At 43.4% G+C, this 18,876-nt stretch overlaps 1 protein-coding gene across 2 annotated transcripts in view; it reads right to left on the reverse strand.

Moving 5' to 3' along the window:
- Positions 1-17,186, reverse strand: part of dek (DEK proto-oncogene) — a 35,376-nt gene extending 18,190 nt beyond the window's left edge. For both annotated transcript variants that reach the window (XM_041184343.1, XM_041184342.1), the window contains exons 1-5: positions 17,016-17,186; positions 16,818-16,931; positions 11,447-11,556; positions 4,633-4,727; positions 1,962-2,082 (exon numbers count right to left, since the gene is read on the reverse strand). In XM_041184343.1, the coding sequence (XP_041040277.1) occupies positions 1,962-2,082; positions 4,633-4,727; positions 11,447-11,556; positions 16,818-16,931; positions 17,016-17,178 (603 nt within the window). In that variant the 5' untranslated portion in view covers positions 17,179-17,186. The remainder of the gene's footprint in view (positions 1-1,961; positions 2,083-4,632; positions 4,728-11,446; positions 11,557-16,817; positions 16,932-17,015) is intronic.
- Between the last annotated feature and the right edge of the window lie 1,690 nt (positions 17,187-18,876).

Consider the following 18,876-nt stretch of genomic DNA (forward strand, 5'->3'; position numbering starts at 1 on the left):
GCTCCATCTAATGGCAGAAGTAGGTCAGTGCAGATAGTCCTGGGGCTTTCAGCTGCTACCTGCACCGATCAACTTCTGCCACTTGATGGGAGTCTGGTCTATTTAAAAGTACTGTAGGTGAATGTGCTTTTTAAAATATTGTATTGTATTAACTTTATGTTTAGTGATCTATTTATTTTGTAAGTTCTTTCAGCAAGGAATGCAGAGCACTGTACACATATGGTACAGTATTTCAACTAATTTTTTTTCTGGGCAAGAAATAGCCAAAGGAACTCAACTCTGGCTTTAACATTGATTCCTATGGGAACCCATATGATTCGCCCCTATGGTTCACTTAAGAGTCATTTCACTTAAAAGTTGCGATTTTCAGGAATGCAACCACAGCTATGAAGGACTCCCTGTACAAATTATAAAAATTTTCACCCACACAACATAAATATATACACCATCACAAATTAACTACAACCATTCACGTTGAAATCCATCAAAATCACTAAACACCATCTGAATCTCTGAAAAATTCATCCCAATAGCCTGATTGTATGTCATCACATGGATCTTCATGGTCTTCTGTAGTACCAGCAACTTTGGCATCATTCCATAAATAATTGTCCCTGGTACTGTCAAACGCATTCGATATTCCACATTTTGGAAATTATTTTTTGACAGTGTCGCAGTATTGGCTCGACTTGATTCCACATGTTTATGATCCATTGACAAAATGTCACCAGTGAGGGTGTTCGCATATATGCGTCCTTAGTGAATTCTTTTTGCTTTCCAAAATCCAATTGTTCTACATCTTATGGATGCTACCCTCAAGAGATTTATTTATAAACACATCCTAAGAGCTGAACAACACTCATAAGACGGCCAGGAATACCTGCCAAGTCAGTGTTGGTTAGCCTCATCACAGACTACATCGTTGACAAGGTGGGATCTGAACATTTTTTCTTTGTATAGTCCTCCTGGTCTCAAATTCCTCACTTCTGATCGATTTCGTGCCACTGCCTTCATGAATATGGATGACAACGCCTTTTTAAAATTTCTCTTTGGTGAGAGTTTTGGTCTCAAATATCACCACTGGCTTAATTTGTTACCATTCTCCATACAAGAGAACCACTGTGAACCTCACCTTCTTGTGGCCAGTTGTCTTTACAAGGATTTCTTTTCCCCACCCAATCTTGGAGACAATCTTGTTTGCTGGTATGTCAAACTAGGCCAATCAATATGCATTATTCTTCTCCTCTATATTGGTTGACACAACGGGGGAATTTGATGATTTTATCGTTAACTGAGGTACAGATGCTGTGAAATTTTTGTTTTCCGACAGAGTACCCAATCCTGCCTTTTCATGAATCGTGTGCATCACCCGGCACTGGCCTTGAATTCTGGAATATCATCTTTCCTCGCTTCTGAGGGCAGTCAGGTGGCGCTATAGGTGACTTGCGATTTTGTCAATGCTCATTAACCTAGTCTACCCCTTTTTTTCTTCAGATGAGGCCACTTGCCCAGTCTTCCTCTGCTACATTTCTTCTTCAGCATTTTCTCTACGGTTTATTGGATATCTTTCTCTAGTCTCTAAATTATTTTCTTGGAGACATTAAACTCTTGCTTTGCACAATTATTAGTCTGATCAGCAAATGCTGCAAGTTTTATACTTGTTATTCTTTCTCGGAGGAATTGTGATAAATGATGTGGTACGATTAGCCTCGTCGATCTGCTGGGAGATGGGAGCGTGAATTGGAAAGGAAAATCTAAAGGCTCCCACATGTGCCTTTAAATTAAAGGACTGTAGTAATCCCTCTAAGGAGTTAATAATTACAATGCAGTTAAATCTCAGAAAAACTACGGTGGACTTTTACATGAGCTACATGAAAATGTAATTCTTTGGGCCAAAAGTCATAGAGTCTACTTTTATACAAGTATATACAATAAATAGCAACAGGTTTCAAAATCTCTACCTTGCCAGATGCCTTGGGTTTCATCAGGAAGTTCAAAATTTTTGATACTATTTCATCTTTAGTGCCTTTCCTCTCCAGGTCCAGAACAGTACAAATCACCTTTAGTACTGAAATTGGATTCCTATAATACGGGAGACAAAAAAAAGCCATCTGTAGCAAACATGAACACAGCAATACACATGTTAACTCTAGGGAAAAGCACAATAAAAGCTTTAGCACCAATACATTTTATAAAACAACCGAGTGCATTTAAGGTCACTTCTATAGGACCCTGTCCAAAGTGAAATGGATATTCTCATGTCATGGGATTTCATGTGAAAAAGCATCAGCTTTCTATTGTATGCATTTATTACATCTGGTCTATTTTTGAACTGATCCTAAATCAAGTTTTTTTTGGAAAAAAAAAATAAATTTATTCTTGGGACATGCTGACAGGACCTTATTTATTGGTCATTCCTAATTGCTCACAGAGCATTAACAGTCGCCCATGTAATGTAGGATTGGAGTCACCTATGGGTCAGACTAGGTAAGAGAGGAAGGTTCCTTTCCCCAAAGGACATGACAATCCAAGAGGTTTCATGGTCATTTTCTGGTGCCACCTCACATCTTAAGGATTTTGGAATCCAGTTTCACAATTTGCCGTGGTGGGATTTGAACTTTTAGTTGCTTGTCCAGTATCATGACCATTAGACTACTGTACCCTAAAATCAAGCTTCTATAGCACAACAGAAAATTATTTTAAAATATGTTATATGAAATGAATAATGAGGAATAATGGATAACCTCCCCCATTCCGCCTTGCTAACATTATTGCAACACATGTATTTCACAATCTAAGTTAATGAAGTACAAACCACAATCCAGACAGAGTGGAAGAAATTTTTATAACATTAAAAGAACACAGGAAAAAGAAAGTAAATACTACAAATGTGTAATACCACACAAGTTTTAAAAAAAGGTAATTAGTATTCACAAAATATTTGGAACATTCCAAATATGAGATTAAACATTGAATGACTTAAACTATTGATGCATTATTCAGTATGTTTCATCAGTACTGTTTACTGGGTAAATTTTAGCAATATTCATTCGGCCTCCAAATAAAAAAAGCACATTGCTGTTATCCTAGAATGAGAACCCTTCCCTTCATTGATATTTGCACCAGACGGTCTTTCCCTGTTTTATATAAGCCATTACAGTAAACTCATGTTAGTCCGCAAGATAAATATGGAGGAAGCAAGTCACTAAGCTCATCATTCAAGAAAGAAGCTTAGAATTCCACTATCACAACACCCAATTATTTCTCAAGTCATACCAGGGTTTGACCTTCATTACTCTACCTCTTAGTCCATTCCACTTATTCATCATTACACGGGCAAAACTGTCAGGTTTCAGTCCTATCCTTAACTTATATTGATTTGAATCAGTATCCCTGCTTATTCTTTTCTTGAAATTTAGTTTGAAGTCATATCTGCCCCTAAACATTCCATATTGTTTTGGTGCACATCTCAAAGTCAATATTCAGGTATCTCCTTTCAAGGTGAGAAAGTCCCAAAGTCCCAAGTTTCTCTAGAACTCAGGTGTGATGTCATCATCATATTTGTGATTCTTCTCTGAACTGTCTGGCAGGCTTGAATGTTTCCCTTGCTTCTGTAGGCAAAACTGGACACAGTACACAGCCTCTGGTCTGGTTAGAGCACTACACAGCTTTGAGCAGGAATTCAAGCTCTGACTTATGATTTACCATTTTGGGTATATAGTTAGCATGATTTCCTTTGTTGGTTACTAATGTGACAGTGGTTAGAGAGGTTAGGGGTCAAATCTACTAAAATATTCATTTTGGTTTGCTGTTTGAAAGCATGTTCTCAAACCGTTTCATTATTGCTGTGTTGAGCAGCAGGGAACCCTGATCAGATCTCCTCCAGTCATCTATACCTCAACCACGAACAGCTCCAAAAGTCTATTTAAAAAAAAATCAAGAACTATTGACGATTACTAGTGAATGACTTAATATCTCATTTTATTAGAGATTAAGCAGCTACTTTGTAAAATAATAAATAGATTTCCCCATTTTCTCTGAAGAGAAATGACAATGAAATGAAGGGTTCCCATTTCAATAGTTGTTTTAGATATCAGCAATACCATCTCATAGTGCTGTAACTTGCATCTCTCTTTTTCAAAGAGCATAAGGGCTGATTTAATGTTTGAGTCTATATCATGCCAAACAAGGCCCCCATTATTGACCTAGTAGGCCTTTCTCCTAATATTAAAGGTACAAATTACTCCTTCTAGTGGGCTGCAAAAAGGAAAAGGGAATTTCTTAAAGCTTCTATGACATCCAGGCTTGACATGCTCTATTTAGCACACTGGTAGAAGACGATCTTACAACGGAATAAACTTAATTCTTTAACTGCCTCTGTGCAGTAGCTCTCAATGTGGCTGTTATTCAGCCAACTTAAATCAATTTTCTGTCAATTATTTCATAATTTTGGTTTATTTACAACTGCATTGTAAATTTCATTCACAGGATATGAAAACAAATGTGCAGCTATTCTAAAATCTAATTTTTTTTTGGTAATGTAGTTAATAAGCAACACATCCGTACATTCTTACCTGTTAACAGGTTATGCTATCAGTAGGGTTTCTAAGGGGCGAATGTTTAGTTACTCACTTTTTCAGTACCTCTTCTTTTTTCTTGTGCTGCTCACTGCCGCTTTCAAATGAGAACCCAGTAAACAGACGAATGTTTCTTTTCAATGAGGCAAGCTGGAAAGAATTCAACAGGACACAAAAAGATGACACTAATTAATAAGAACTTAAACTCATTTTCAGGAGATACTAACCATAAATCTAAATACATGAAACAAAACATATGCATTAAACTGATGAGTAGCTGTCATACAGAGTAGGAATTTCCTGGGTTTGACCCTTAGCCTGTATTGAGTTAGCCATGGGCTTCAGGTCTCCTAGGTTTATGAGGAAGGAATAACCAAGTTTCATTCTTAATCCCTCCTGGAAGTTCACGAGTGAACTTCAGGTGAATACAAGATGCAGATACCATTCCTATATTTGAATGCTTGTGTTCTAAAAGTAATAGCAACATAGCCTGGTGCATACGGAGGCATGCTGGGTGCACGGAGAACTGGAGCGTATGATGTGCGGCTGCCAACATTTAGCGGGTTGGGGGCTTGGTGGAGGAAAAAAACAGCAGGAGATAAATGGGAGTGCAAAGTTATCCTGCCTAGTGAGATTGTTTCCATGAGTGATGGGATGGGACTCATGGGAGAAATAGGGATGGAAAGAGAGGGATGGGGCTGATGGAAATGGTTGCAGTGCGACAAAATAGCATGGACAATTATTTAATGCAAATTATTCAAAATGTAGAAGTTTCAGAAAAGCTGTTAGGTAATGTAAAAGAGTACATTAGCGTTGATTCTATAGTTGAAGATGATAACACTATACCTTTGGAGCAGAAGTTTCACGTCCGCGCATAAAATGACGCGCAGTGGCATCAGGCGAGCATCCCCACATCATCGCAATATTTCACTGGGCAGGCGCATGATGAAGTCCGACGCGCAACCGCCGTTAATTAATGGGCCAGTTAAGGCCCTTTAGTCTTCAATCGACAGCGATTTTAGGTGCTTGTGCAATCTTCGGGTCGGCGCACAGGGAGGAGACTTTTCTATGAACCTCACCCACGAGTGGGATAAGAGGGTTCAGTGGGGTTGTCAATCTGCTTTGTGGAGTATTTATTGGAGAAAGTATTTTAAACTTGCCTGTGTGATCTGCAGTAGTTCAGAACACATTCCAGCAGCTTTCTGCGTACTTTTAACCTTCAGGTCAGCACTATGCAGTCAGGAATCTTTTGCGGGCTTGTAGCTTTCAGGGAGCCTCCCTTTAGCTTGGGTATGGGATCTGACTGTCCACTGGAGGCAGCTCCTCTGAGGAGGAAGGGAGGGCTGAAAGGAGGAAGAGACCAGGAGTGCACAGTCTCCACGGGAGTCACCTTTGGGAGGCCAGGCGCAGGCACAAAGGGGTGCAGGGCCAAGATGTAGTCCAAGGTGGAAGGGGCCGCAGAAGACGCCACTACCCTGCTGCCAGGCGGTGAAACAGTCACCTCAATATGTCTGAGGTGCAGTGCCGAAGGAGGCTCCGACTGTCAAGGGAGACAGTCAACTATATCTGTCAGGTGACTGGCCCTGAGATCTCTAACTGTGTGGGCGGACACCCCATGCCAATGAAGGTCTGAAGGTCACAGCTGCCCTCAACTTCTATCCTCTAGCTCCTTCCAGGGCTCGGAGGGTGATCTCTGCGTTGTCTCCCAATCAGCTGCACACAATTGTGTCAAGCAGGTCACCGACACTGTTCAGGGTGCACTGACCTTCATCCACTTCCGCTGGGACCAGGCAAGCCAGGCACAGCAAGCCAAAGGCTTCGCGGCCATTGCTGGCTTCCCCCGCGTCCAGGGTGCAATAGACTGCACACGTGGCCATCAAGGTAGCAGCAGGTGAGTCCGATGCCTGCGTCAACAGGAAGGGCTTCTACTCCATGAACGTGCAGAGAGTGTGTGATCACAAGATGCTGATTCTACAAGTCTGAGCAAGGTACCCAGGCAGCTCCCGCGACACCTACATCCTGAGACACTCCCAAGTACCGAGGGTCTTCAGTGCTCCAGCTCGGCTTGATGGATGACTGCTGGATGACGAGGGCTATCCCCTTCAGAAGGTAGCTCGTGACACATCTCCGCCATCCAAGATCAGAAGCTGAGCAGCGGTACAATAGGAGCCATGCTTCCACAAGGGATGTGGTGGAGAGAACCATTGGTCTTCTCAAGATGCTCTTCCAACGCCTGGGCCGCTCAGGGACCGCACTCCAATACCCCCCAGAACGTGTGTCGCTGATAGTGGTTGCATTCTGCGCTCCACACAGTCTTGCGCTGGAAAGGAGGGATGCAATGGACAATGAAGATGTAGGCACATTGTCTGGGGCTGCACACAATGAGTCCAGCACTGATTCTGAGGATAAGCATGCACAGGGTAATGCTGAGGGGGTAGACGCTGACCCGGGACTACACCAAGGAGGCAGGGAAACCCAGGAGGCCTTAATCCAATGAACCTTCAGCTAGCACAGCACAAATAGATCAACAGGACCAGCCTTGCCTGGCGCATCTATATTCGACCCTTAAGTGCAAAATCTGCCAGGTCATCAGCAGGAACTAAGGGCCTTGTACATAAATCTGAATGTACAAACACTCATGACAGTTTTCTTAAACATACACGTGCAGAACAAACAAGCCACCCTCAGCCATGGTCACACATCTGAATTTTAATTTTCAAAATCAGATGTTCCCAACTGTAAAACAATAGTGTAAGCAAGCAAAAAGAAATTCTAAGGACCTAATCTCGGGCCAATGCAAAAGCACCGGTGATAAACCCGTGGTGTGCCTAATGTGCCTTACGTTTCAGTTTGCGGGCTACGTTTTGGTGCTGCCCCATCGCTCGGAGTGGCATCTGAGACAGCCTGCTGACTCTGCTGTCCTGTTGGCCTCCATAACCTTGGCGGTCATCCTCTGGCCCATGCAGCCTGTGCTGGGCCAGCCTGGGAGGGATCTGCCATCTCCCCAGTCGTCGCAGCCTCACCAGATGATATGGTCACTGGGAGAAAGGCGGAGGAGCTGGTGGCCTCATCTGGAGTGCTGTGAGAGGAGCCCACAGAGACGACATGCAGCTGTTGTGCCGTGAGGTCGCCTCGGACCTCCCTGCTCACCGTGGATGGATGGGCAATGAGCTGGGAAACTTAAAAACAAAAAACTGCGGATGCTGGAAATCCAAAACAAAAACAGAATTACTTGGAAAAACTCAGCACATTCGTTTAGATAATATCACCAACTTCGACACCTAAGTGTTCTTTTGTTCTGCCGTCTGTGACATCTTTTGATGATCTGCTTCTATCACTGCTTTTGCCTACAACCACACCACCCCCCTCCACTTCTCTCCCCCCCCACCTACCTTAAACCAGCTTATATTTCAACCCTTCCTGGGATTCACCTAGTTCTGTCGAAGGGTCATGAGGACTCGAAACGTCAACTCTTTTCTTCTCTGCTGATGCTGCCAGACCTGCTGAGTTTTTCCAGCTAATTCTGTTTTTGAGCTGGGAAACTTGATGCCCAGACCATCTCCCATTGGCACTGACCAGCTGTGGCCAATGCCGCTGTGAGGACTTGCAGGTCCGAGCGCAACCCTAGGAGGACCTGATTGTTCTCCTGGAGGTGCCTTTCCGTGAGCATCGCCACTCTCTCCATGGAGGAAGCATGACGCTCATTTGCATCAGTGATGCTCCATGTGGACTCCTCCACCACGGACACCAAGCGAAGCATAGGCTCATGTATCACATCCAGATGCTCCCTCACACCCGGCTGCATTTCCTGCAGCTACTGTGTCGCGGATGACTCCAGAGACACATCATCAGGCATTGACTGAGCACGTGCTTGGTCCCCTGTAGTCTTCCGACTGCTGGCGCCATCGGCACTCTCTCTGCCAGCTCCTCCAGCAAATATGAAGTGCCCTCTCCACTGTGCCTTGGGACACTAGCTGATGTTCCAATGCCCACTGAGGCGCTAGTATCGGCGCTGGTGCCTGCCTCGCAGAAATGGCGTGATGCTGGTGAGACTTGAGGGCCCTCAGGTGTGAGGGGGGAGGGGCATCTGTAGCTTCTCCTGCTGGCCATGCTATGATGCTGAAAGGAACAACAAGAACAGTACGTATGTTAGCGTGCACACAGTGACAAACTTCATCCCTTTCCCCCGGCTCATTATGTGCTCAGCCTTCCAGAACCAATGGACACGAACATTGGTGGGGTGGTAAATAGTGAGGAGGATAGCCTTACATTACAGGAGGATATAATGGGCTGGTCAGATGGGCTGATGAGTACCATATGGAATTTAATGTGGATAAGTGTGAGGTGATGCACTTGGGCAGGACAAACAAAGCATGGGAAACACGATGAATGATAGGATCATGGAAAGTAACGAGGATCAGAGGAACCTTAGTGTGCATGTCGACTTGTCCCTTAAGGTAAGGGGGACAGGTACATAAGGTATTTAAGACGGCATATGGCATACTTGCCTTCATTAGCCGAGGCACAGAATACAGGAGCAGGGAGGTAATGTTTGAACTGTAGAAAACATTACTTAGGCCACAGCTACAGTACTGCAAGCAGTTCCAAAATGCGCATTATGGGAAGAATGTGATTGCAGTGGAGAGAGTGCAGAGGACATTTACCAGGATGTGGCTGGGCCGGAGAGTTTCAGTTATGAGGAGAGATTGCAAAGTCTGGGGTTATTTCCCCTGCAGCGGAGGAGATTGAGGGGGGGGCATGATTGAGGTGTATAAATTTGAGGGGCATAGATAGGGTAGACAGAAAGGAACTTTTCCCCTTGGCGGTCGGATCAGTAACCAGGGGGTATAGATTTAAGGCAAGGGGCAGGAGGTTTACAGGGGATGTGATGAGCAACTTTTGCACACAGAGGGTTTTGGGAATTTGGAACGCATGCCTGACAGGGTGGTAGAGGCAGAAACCCTCATAACATGTAATAAGTATTTGGATGTGTACTTGCGATGCCAAAGCATACAAGTCAAGGGCCTAGTGCTAGAAAATGGGATTAGAATACTTAGGTACGTGTTTGACCCGTGCATCCTTGATGGGTCGAAGGGCCTTTTTCTGTGCTGCACACCTCTGACTCTATCACTCTATGACCGAGTGGGAGGACATTGTGGATCTCACAGTTGGCTTCAAATACCTGGCCGTTCCACCCCAGCCTCACCAACACCAGTTGACCCGGACAGTTTCAGTTATGAGGAGAGATTGCATAGAATGAGGTTATTTCCCCTGCAGCAGAGGAGACTGAGGGGGGACATGATTGAGGCATGCCATGTCTCCAGCTCAAGGGCCTCCTGCTCGAAGCGGCTTAAGATGAGGTTGTGTGCCTGGCCGCCTCCAGTCCTCGCACGCTCAGAGGCATTATGAGCATTCTTCTCCTGAGAAAGAGAACACCATTACGAAAAATTGCACATGGACTCTGCACGAGCACGCTGTACCCCAACCACAGTGGGTCATATCAGGCCTCCAGTGCCTCCTCTTCCCGCTCTACCTCAAGGGCTAAGGCTACCTGCTGGGTTAAATGCCCAATACCAACATGGTACTCACCCTGCCAGAATGCAACAAATTATTGAAGTGCTTACGGCACTGGATCCAGGTGCACCGCACCACGTCGCGGGAGCTCAACACCTCCGCCACCTCCTCCCAGGCACGTTTGGTCATGTGGAGTGGCCTCCTCCTCCCATCCTAGGGGACCAACACCTCCTGCCATGCTGCCACCTCAAGGAGGGCAGCAAGGCATTCATCTGAAAAACGAGGGATGCATTGGCCCCCCCCGCTAGCCTATCCTGCTCTTGTGGCAGACCCTGCAGCCAGGCCTGCTCAGCCGACCCAGTGGTGCGGCCCTCGAACTGGCCATTGTCAGCAGCCTCCAGGAGGCTGCCAGACCTTCTTTTAAACAGACTGCCGGGTCACCATTGGACCCAGCAGTGTGTGGACGACCGCCACTGCCCGCACACTCCTGCTATCCACAGGAGTCGACCCCCCAGCGTAAAAAATGGCAGCATGGACCCGATCATGGGTGATGATCTGCGCCTGCCCACACCCTCTCTTCCCCCACCCAACAACGGAAAATTCTACCCATGTAGTTCTTATACAGTCTAACTCCAATGGAAATGCTCTATTGCACAAACCTAGACTCCAAGAATGCGCAGTTAGAGTGTTGCTACAAAAAAAAACTTGAATCCTATACAAGCAATGTCATGAACACAATTGGAAGCCGCTTTCTTCTATAGATGTTGAAATTATATCAAGTAGATTTCAAGAAAAAGGGAAAAAAAAGTCCTTATTCTTGGAATAATATTCAGCCCATCAGATGTAAACTTGCCATTTCAACTTAGAAGAAAACAGTTTCAATTAGACTCTGACATTTGAATGGACTATAAACAAGTCATAAGACCACATGCTTGACAAAATTTGTATTTCCATTCCTATCCCTTTTCCCCCTCATTAATAGTTTTATGTAGCTTTTCCCAAAGTGAGAAATTTTGATTTTGTTCAAGCCTTTGGTGATAGGAATCCTGTACTTAAGAAGTACTATTGCAATAAAGATAATATTGCTAACCGTTAGTTATTAAAGGCTCACACATGCGCAACAGTGCCCGATAACTTGCATCCATGCAAGGAGTTAGCCTCTTCAGGACAAATTCCCCTTTGCAAAGGAAAAAAGGGCAAGTTTTTGCCTAGTACAATCAGTCACTGATTAACCAGGTCCCCTTGCACATAAAAAATTTACACATGGGATCCTCCCAAAAATTAGAAAACGTAAAGTGTCATCTTAGTCAAAAATGGTGCTTAAAACGACCAAGTGCTAGAAATTATCATCTTACCGAACCTGGCCTGTTGTATAAGATTTTGTGAAGAGATTTTAAATCTTCGGCCTTAGTTTTGCCCATGAAATACTGTATCCTCTCAATTTCTCCCAGCCTTGTGCCTCTACCTGAATAAAATTAAAAAAAAAATCAATTTTCACTATCATTTTATTTTTAAATTTGCACAATGGCTCCAAGACAAATAACTAGTATTCATGCAAAATAAGGTTATCTAATTAGTTAGAACCATAAAACACTACAGCACAGAAAACAGGCAATTTGGCCCTTCTAGTCTGTGCCAAAATATTATTCCGCTAGTCCCATTGACCTGCACCTAGTCCATAACCCTCCAGACCTCCCCCATCCATGTATCTATCTAATTTATTCTTAAAACTTAAGAGTGAACCCGCATTTACGTCAGATGGTAGCTCGTTCCACACTCTCACCACTCTGAGTGAAGAAGTTCCCCCTAAACCTTTCCCCTTTCACCCTAAAGCCATGTCCTCTCGTGTTTATTTCTCCTAATCTAAGTGGAAAGAGCCTACTCGCATTTACTCTGTCCATACCCCTCATAATTTTGTAAACTTCAATCATATCTCCCCTCATTCTTCTATGCTCCAAGGAATAAAGTCCTAACCTGTTTAATCTTTCCCTGTAATTCAACTCCTTAAGACCCAGCAACATCCTAGTAAAACTTCTCTGCACTCTCTCAATCTTACTGATATCCTTCCTGTAGTTAGGCGACCAGAATTGCACACAATACTCCAAAGTTGGCCTCACCAATGTCTTATACAACCTCACCATAACATCCCAACTCCTATGCTCAATACTTTTATGAAGGCCAGTATGCCAAAAGCTTTCTTTACAACCTTGTCTACCTGTGACGCCACTTTCAGGGAACTATGTATCTGAACTCCCAGATCCCTTTGTTCCTCCGCACTCCTCAGTGCCCTACCATTTACTGTGTATGTCCTACCTTGGTTTGACCTTCCAAAATGTAACACCTCACACTTTTCCGCATTAAATTCCATCTGCCATTTTCTGGCCCATTTTTCCAGTTGGTCCAGATCTCTCTGCAAGCTTTGAAAGCCTTCCTCGCTGTCCACAACGTCTCCAATCTTAGTGTCATCGGCAAACTTGCTGATCCAATTTGCCACATTATCATCCAAATCATTGATACAGACAACAAACAACAATGGTCCCAGCACAGATCCCTGAGGAACACCACTAGTCACAGATCTGCAGTCTGAGAAGCAATCAGCCACTACCACTCCCTGTCTTCTCCCACACAGCCAATTTCGAATCCAGTTTACAACCTCTCCATGGATACCAAGTGTCTGAACCTTCTGAACTAACCTCCCATGTGGGACCTTGTCAAAGGCCTTACTAAAGTCCATGTAGACAACATCCACAGCTTTTCCTTCATCTACTTTCTTGGTAACCTCCTCGAAAAACTCTACAAGCTTCGTTAAACACGACCTACCACGCACAAAGCCATGCTGACTATCTTTAATCAGCCCTTGGCTGTCCAAATAATTATATATCCGATCTCTCAGAACACCTTCCAATAATTTACCTACTACTGACGTCAGGCTCACTGGCCTGTAATTACCTGGTTTACTTTTTGGAGCCTTTTTTAAACAACGGAACAACATGAGCTACTCTCCAATCCTCCGACACCTCACCCGTGGCTAAGGACATTTTAAATATTTCTGCCAGAGACCCTGCAATTGCTACAATAGTCTCCCTCAAGGTCTGAGGAAATATCATGTCAGACCCGGGGGATTTATCTATCTTTATTCGCTGTAAGGCAGCAAACACCTCCTCTTTTATCTCTATATGTTCCATGAAACTACTGCTTGTTTCCCTTCCTTCATTATACACTATCCCAGTTTCCTGAGTAAATACTGATGCAAAAAAACTGTTTGAGATCTCCCCCATCTTTTGAGGCTCCACAAATAGACAACCACTCTGATCTTCAAAGGGACCAATTGTGTCCCTTACTATCCTTTTACTCTTAATATACTTGTAGAAACCCTTCGGGTTTACCTTCACATTATCTGCCAAAGCAACCTCATGTCTTCTTTTTGCCTTCCTGATTTCCTTTTTTAGTATTTTCTTACATTTTCTATACTCTACAAGTACCTCATTTGATTCTTGTTGCCTATACCTGCCATACACCTCTCTCTTCTTCTTAACCAGATCGCCAATATCCCTTGAAAACCAAGGTTCCCTATGCCTGTTAACTTTGCCTTTAATCCTGACAGGAACATGCAAACTCTACACTCTCAAAATTTTGCCTTTGAATGCCTTCCACTTACTGAACACATCCTTGCCAGAAAACAACTTATGCCAATCCACTCTTCCTAGATCCTCTCATTTCCACAAAATTGGCCTTTCTCTAATTTAGAATCTCAACTCGAGGACCAGACCTATCCTTATCCATAGTTAGCTTAAAACTAATGACATTGTGGTCACTGGATCCAAAATGTTCGCCTATACACACTTCTGTCACCTGACCTGTCTGGTTCCCTAATAGGAGATCAAGTTCTCCACCAATAGCTCAATTGCCTAAGTCAGTGAAGAGCTAAGCGTTAGACCAGGAATGCTTCAACTTCAATCCCCAACCTGTGTTGAATTAATTACCTTAGATGGGCCAGTAGTAGATGGACTACAATAGAAATCTATATAATTTGCAACAGAAGTCTACAGGTATTTATGTTATGTACAAATTTACTTCCACCTTACTGATCTAACCTTTATAAGCAGATCCTTTTAGGTCTCAGAAACCCATGACAAGGAAGCAAAATAGCTATGATTCCTCGTTTATGCTTACTATCCAGCAAATCATGCTGGTGTGCTCACGTGTGAGCTTTAAGTGAGGAAAGGATCTATTTAGTTGAAAAGTATGCTAATGGTCATCATCTCTGCTCATGCACGAAGAATGGATAAATTGGGTGAAATATCAATGGGCAACTGTAGTGGAACTGTAGAGCAAAGAATGAACACCTTCAGTTAAGAGGAAAAAAACTAGCAGAAATATTACATATTTAATAGACATTAAGTAAACCCAGCTAAGGGTTGACTGTATGAATTAAGCTTATTGCAACAGATTAAATTTGTTGAAATACTCAAAACAAATGTATTTTTCAAATTGAGAATTTTCTTCTCCTTTGGAAGAAAAAAAATATAATTCAAAAGGCCTGTGTTCTTAGCACCTTGCTGTATGGCAGTGAAACGTGGGTGACTTACAGCTACCAGGAAAAACAGCTCAATAATTTCCAGCTTTGCTGCTCGTGGAATAAAAGGGACAGTAGCAACATGGATACAAAATTGGCTGAGTGACAGGAAACAGAGTCATGGTTAATGGATGTTTTTTGGGCTGGAGGAAAGCTTGTAGTGAATTTCTCAGGGGTCAGTGTTGGGATCCTTGTTTTTCCTTTTATATATTAATGGCCTAGACCTTGGTGCACAAGGCACAATTTGAGGATGATAAGAAACTTGGAAGCATTGTAAACTGCGAGGATAGTGTAGAACTTCAAAAGGGACATAGACAAATTGGTGAAATGGGTGGACAGGTGGCAGATGAAGTTCAAAGTGGAGAAATGTGAGGTGGCTCATTTTGTAGGAAGAACATGTAGAAACAATATAAGGGGTACAATTGTAAAGTGGGCGCAGGAGCAGAGGGACCTGGTTAAGTCACTGAAAGTGGCAGAACATGTTGAGAGCGTAATTAATAAAACACACAGTATCCAAACCTTTATTAATAGGGGCAGAAAGTACAAAAGCAAAGAAGTGAATATAGAACATTGGTTCATCCTCAACTGGAGTAGTGTGTCCAGTATTGGACATCACACTTTAGGAAAGATGTGAAGGCATGAGAGTGAGTGTAGAAAAGATTAACAACAATGATTCCAGGGATGAGGAACTTCAGTTACATATATTGGAGAAGTTGGGACTGTTTTCCTTGGAGAAGAGAAGGTTGAGAGGAGATTTGAAGATTTAACAGAGACATTCAAGATCATGGAGGGGTCTGACAGAGTAGCTAGGGAAGAGCTATTCCCATTGGTAGAAGGGTCAAGAGCAGGAGGGCACAGGTTTAAGACCATTGTAAAAAGAAGCAATGGAGACATGAGCAGAAACTTTTTCACACAGCAAGTGGTTAAGATCTGCAATGCACATCCTCAGAGTATAGTGGAGGCAGATTCAAGCAAGACATTCAAGAGGGAATTCAAAAGGAAGACTGCAGAGCCAGAGGCAGAAGACAGGGGTATGGCACTGGGTGAATTGCACCTTCGAGAAGCCAGCACAGACACAATGGGCCAAATGGCCTCCTTTTGTGCTGTAATAATTCTGCCATTCTATGATTCTGTCTGCTATACATTATGGATATATCCTGGCAGGACAAAATCATGAATGCGGCTGTCCTCTCAAAGATAGAGCTGCCAAATGTGTTGGCACCAGAGGCAGCTTGGGGGATTGGGCAGGTCCACAGGATGGAGGACAGTCACATACCCAAGGACCTTCTCTGTGGTGACACAGCCAGAGCCAGATGACCAGTGGACCACCCAAGGCTCTGCTTCAAGGATGCTTACTAGCGTGACATGAAGGCCCTAAACATCGACTATAGCACCTGAGAGTCACTAGCTGGCAAAACAGGAAAATGGTGGCACCTCCTATGGGCTGACGTGCACTACTGTAACAACCAGTGGTTACAGCTGCTTAGCATTAGGCACCAACATCAAAACAACAACAACCCACAACGTCACTTGACAGTTTCATGTGCAGTGCCTGTGGTGAAACCTGCCTCTCAAAGACTGGCCTTCCCAGCCAGCAGCTAAGGTGCACGAAATGAAGACGCCCATCTAAATGAATTGTCTGCTGCGTGCCATTATCTCTCATAGGTGGAAGGATCCCAACAATACTACTTCAAATGGTCAACTTTTTCAACCACACAGTTGAGGCACTTTATGCAGTGACACACAGCTTCTGAGAAAGCAGCAAATAGCCATGACTTCCACATAAAAGTATTTTCCTATATATTATAAGGTTTTTGCTTGGCAACAGTATATTGTACACCAACTAATGATGTTTAATTTTATTTTCCTTGGAGTTCTGCTTTTACAAATCAGAACACAATAGATCAAAGCAGCCTTTTACCCTGCAGTTGTAGGATCTGTATTCCCATTCGCTTCACTCATGAACATATAGCATAGAAAGAGATAAAGCCTTTCAGCTCACTATGCATGCTCCTTCCACAGGTCACGTACAATAACTTGCCCTGCCACAGATGCCTCATAACCCATTTAAATTACCATGTTTCTCTCACTATGTAACAAAATCAAGCACAACAAAACTCCAGGCAGCTGTAAAGCTTTGAAAAGTTTACCTTCGGGAATACTAAACGTCTCTTTTGCAGATGGCGTCACTTGTAAAGTCAGTCTTTCCACTTTTTTCTTTTCCCTTTTCCCTTCTACGATGGGACTTCTTTCCAGTAATCCCACTGCAACATTAAAATAAGTATTCTTGTAAATAAAATTCGGTTTCAAACTCTTAAAAAAAAAACCAGCACTGATTTACACTTTACCCCTCTCCTCCTCTTCCTCCTCTTCCTCCTCCTCACTCTCCAATTGTTCATCTTTTTCTTCTTCTTTCGTGGAAGATTTGTCAGGCTTATTTCTCTTCTTTGTTCCTTCAGCCTTGCCCCCTTTCTCAAGTGCAGCCATCTTTGAATCTGCTTCTGTCGACATCAGAGAATCTATCAACACAGAAAATACATATCAGCTCTTAGGAAGCTAGCATTAGTATTTTCACAAAAACGTATCTGGGATGCATCATGATCCACTTAAGATATGCAACCCTAAGCTTTGGCTTATGACCCTTATTTCCTTTACCGTACAAAAATCTTTCAGTTTTAAAATTTTCAAAACGCCTTGCCATCCCCAATCTCTGAACCATTTCATCAAAAGCCTTGAAGACAGACAAGGTGTACAAGTGGTGATTGCTTCCCAAGATTGGCTCTCATCAGTTGTCCTTCTTAAACACCTCAAACTTATCCAAAAATCCCCATTTTACCATGCCAATAACACAAGCTCCCTTTAGCCCCTTAGCTTCTACAAAACTTGTATATATATTGTCCCTAATGTAATGGAACGTCCCAAGATACTTCACAGGAGCATTATAAAACAAGGTTACACTGAGCACATCGAGATACGAATATACAAACATACGAATTAGGAACAGTAGGAGGCCACTGGAGCCTGCTCCGCTATTCAATAACATCATAGCTGATCTGATTGTGGCCTCAACTCCACATTTCCTCCTACCCCCGGTAACATTTGATTCCTTTGTTAGTCAAGAATCTATCAACCTCTGCCTTAAAAATATTTAATTATTAGGTTAGTTATTCAGATATTAGGATAGAAAAGCTCAGTCAAAGAGGGAGGTTTAAAATACAGTCTTAAAAGGAGGAGAGAATGGTGCTTAGGGATAGAATTCCAAGTGTAAGATTTTGGTATCTGAATGCACAGTTGCCAATGATGGAGCGGCTAAAATCAGGGATGCAAAAGATGCCAGTAGTAGAGTGCGCAGATATCCAGGAGCATTGTGGGGCTGGAGATTACAGAGGTTGGGAGGACCTAGTTCATGAGGGATTTAAAAGCAAGGATGAAAAGATTAAAAGAGACATTGCTGGACCAGGAGCCGATACAGGTCTGTGAGCACAGGGACGATGGGTAAACAGGACCTGGTGCGACTTAGCAAAGTCTCAGAGGAGCTTAAGTTTATGGGGGTTTCAGCAGCAGATGACCAAGTTAGGGGAGGAGTCAGGCAATGCTTTGGAAGTCTTGGTGATGGAGCGGATACGTGGCCAGAAGCTCAAATTCAATGATTCCTCTAAGCTGCGCATCAACCTGAAATGTTCCACATACTGCAATAAACAGGTGACTCAAAGAAAAGTTAGACATAGAAACTAGAAGCAAGAGTAGGCCATTCGAGCCTGCACCACCATTCAATATGATCATGATTGATCGTCTATCTCAACGCCATATTCCTGCTTTCTCTCCATACCCCTCGATGCCCCTAATATCCAAAAATTTATCAATTTCTTTCTTGAATATATTCAGTGACCGTGCCTCCACAGCCTTGTGTGGTAGAGAATTCCACAGGTTCACCACCCTCAATGAAGAAACTTTTCCTCATCTCAGTCCTAAATGGCCTGCCCTGTATCCTGTGTCTGTGGCCCCTGGTTCTAGACTCCCCAACCAGGGGAAACATCCTCCTTGCATCTAGTCTGTCTAGCCCTGTTAGAATTTTATACATTTCAATCAGATCCTCTCCTGTTCTTCTAAACTCTAGTGAATACAGGCCCAGTCGAACCAATCTCTCCTCACAGAAAGTCCTGCCATCCCAGGTATCAGCCTAGTGAATCTTCACTGCACTCCCTCCAT

The sequence above is a fragment of the Carcharodon carcharias genome, chromosome 3 (genome assembly GCF_017639515.1).
Source record: "Carcharodon carcharias isolate sCarCar2 chromosome 3, sCarCar2.pri, whole genome shotgun sequence".
NCBI lineage: Eukaryota > Metazoa > Chordata > Chondrichthyes > Lamniformes > Lamnidae > Carcharodon > Carcharodon carcharias.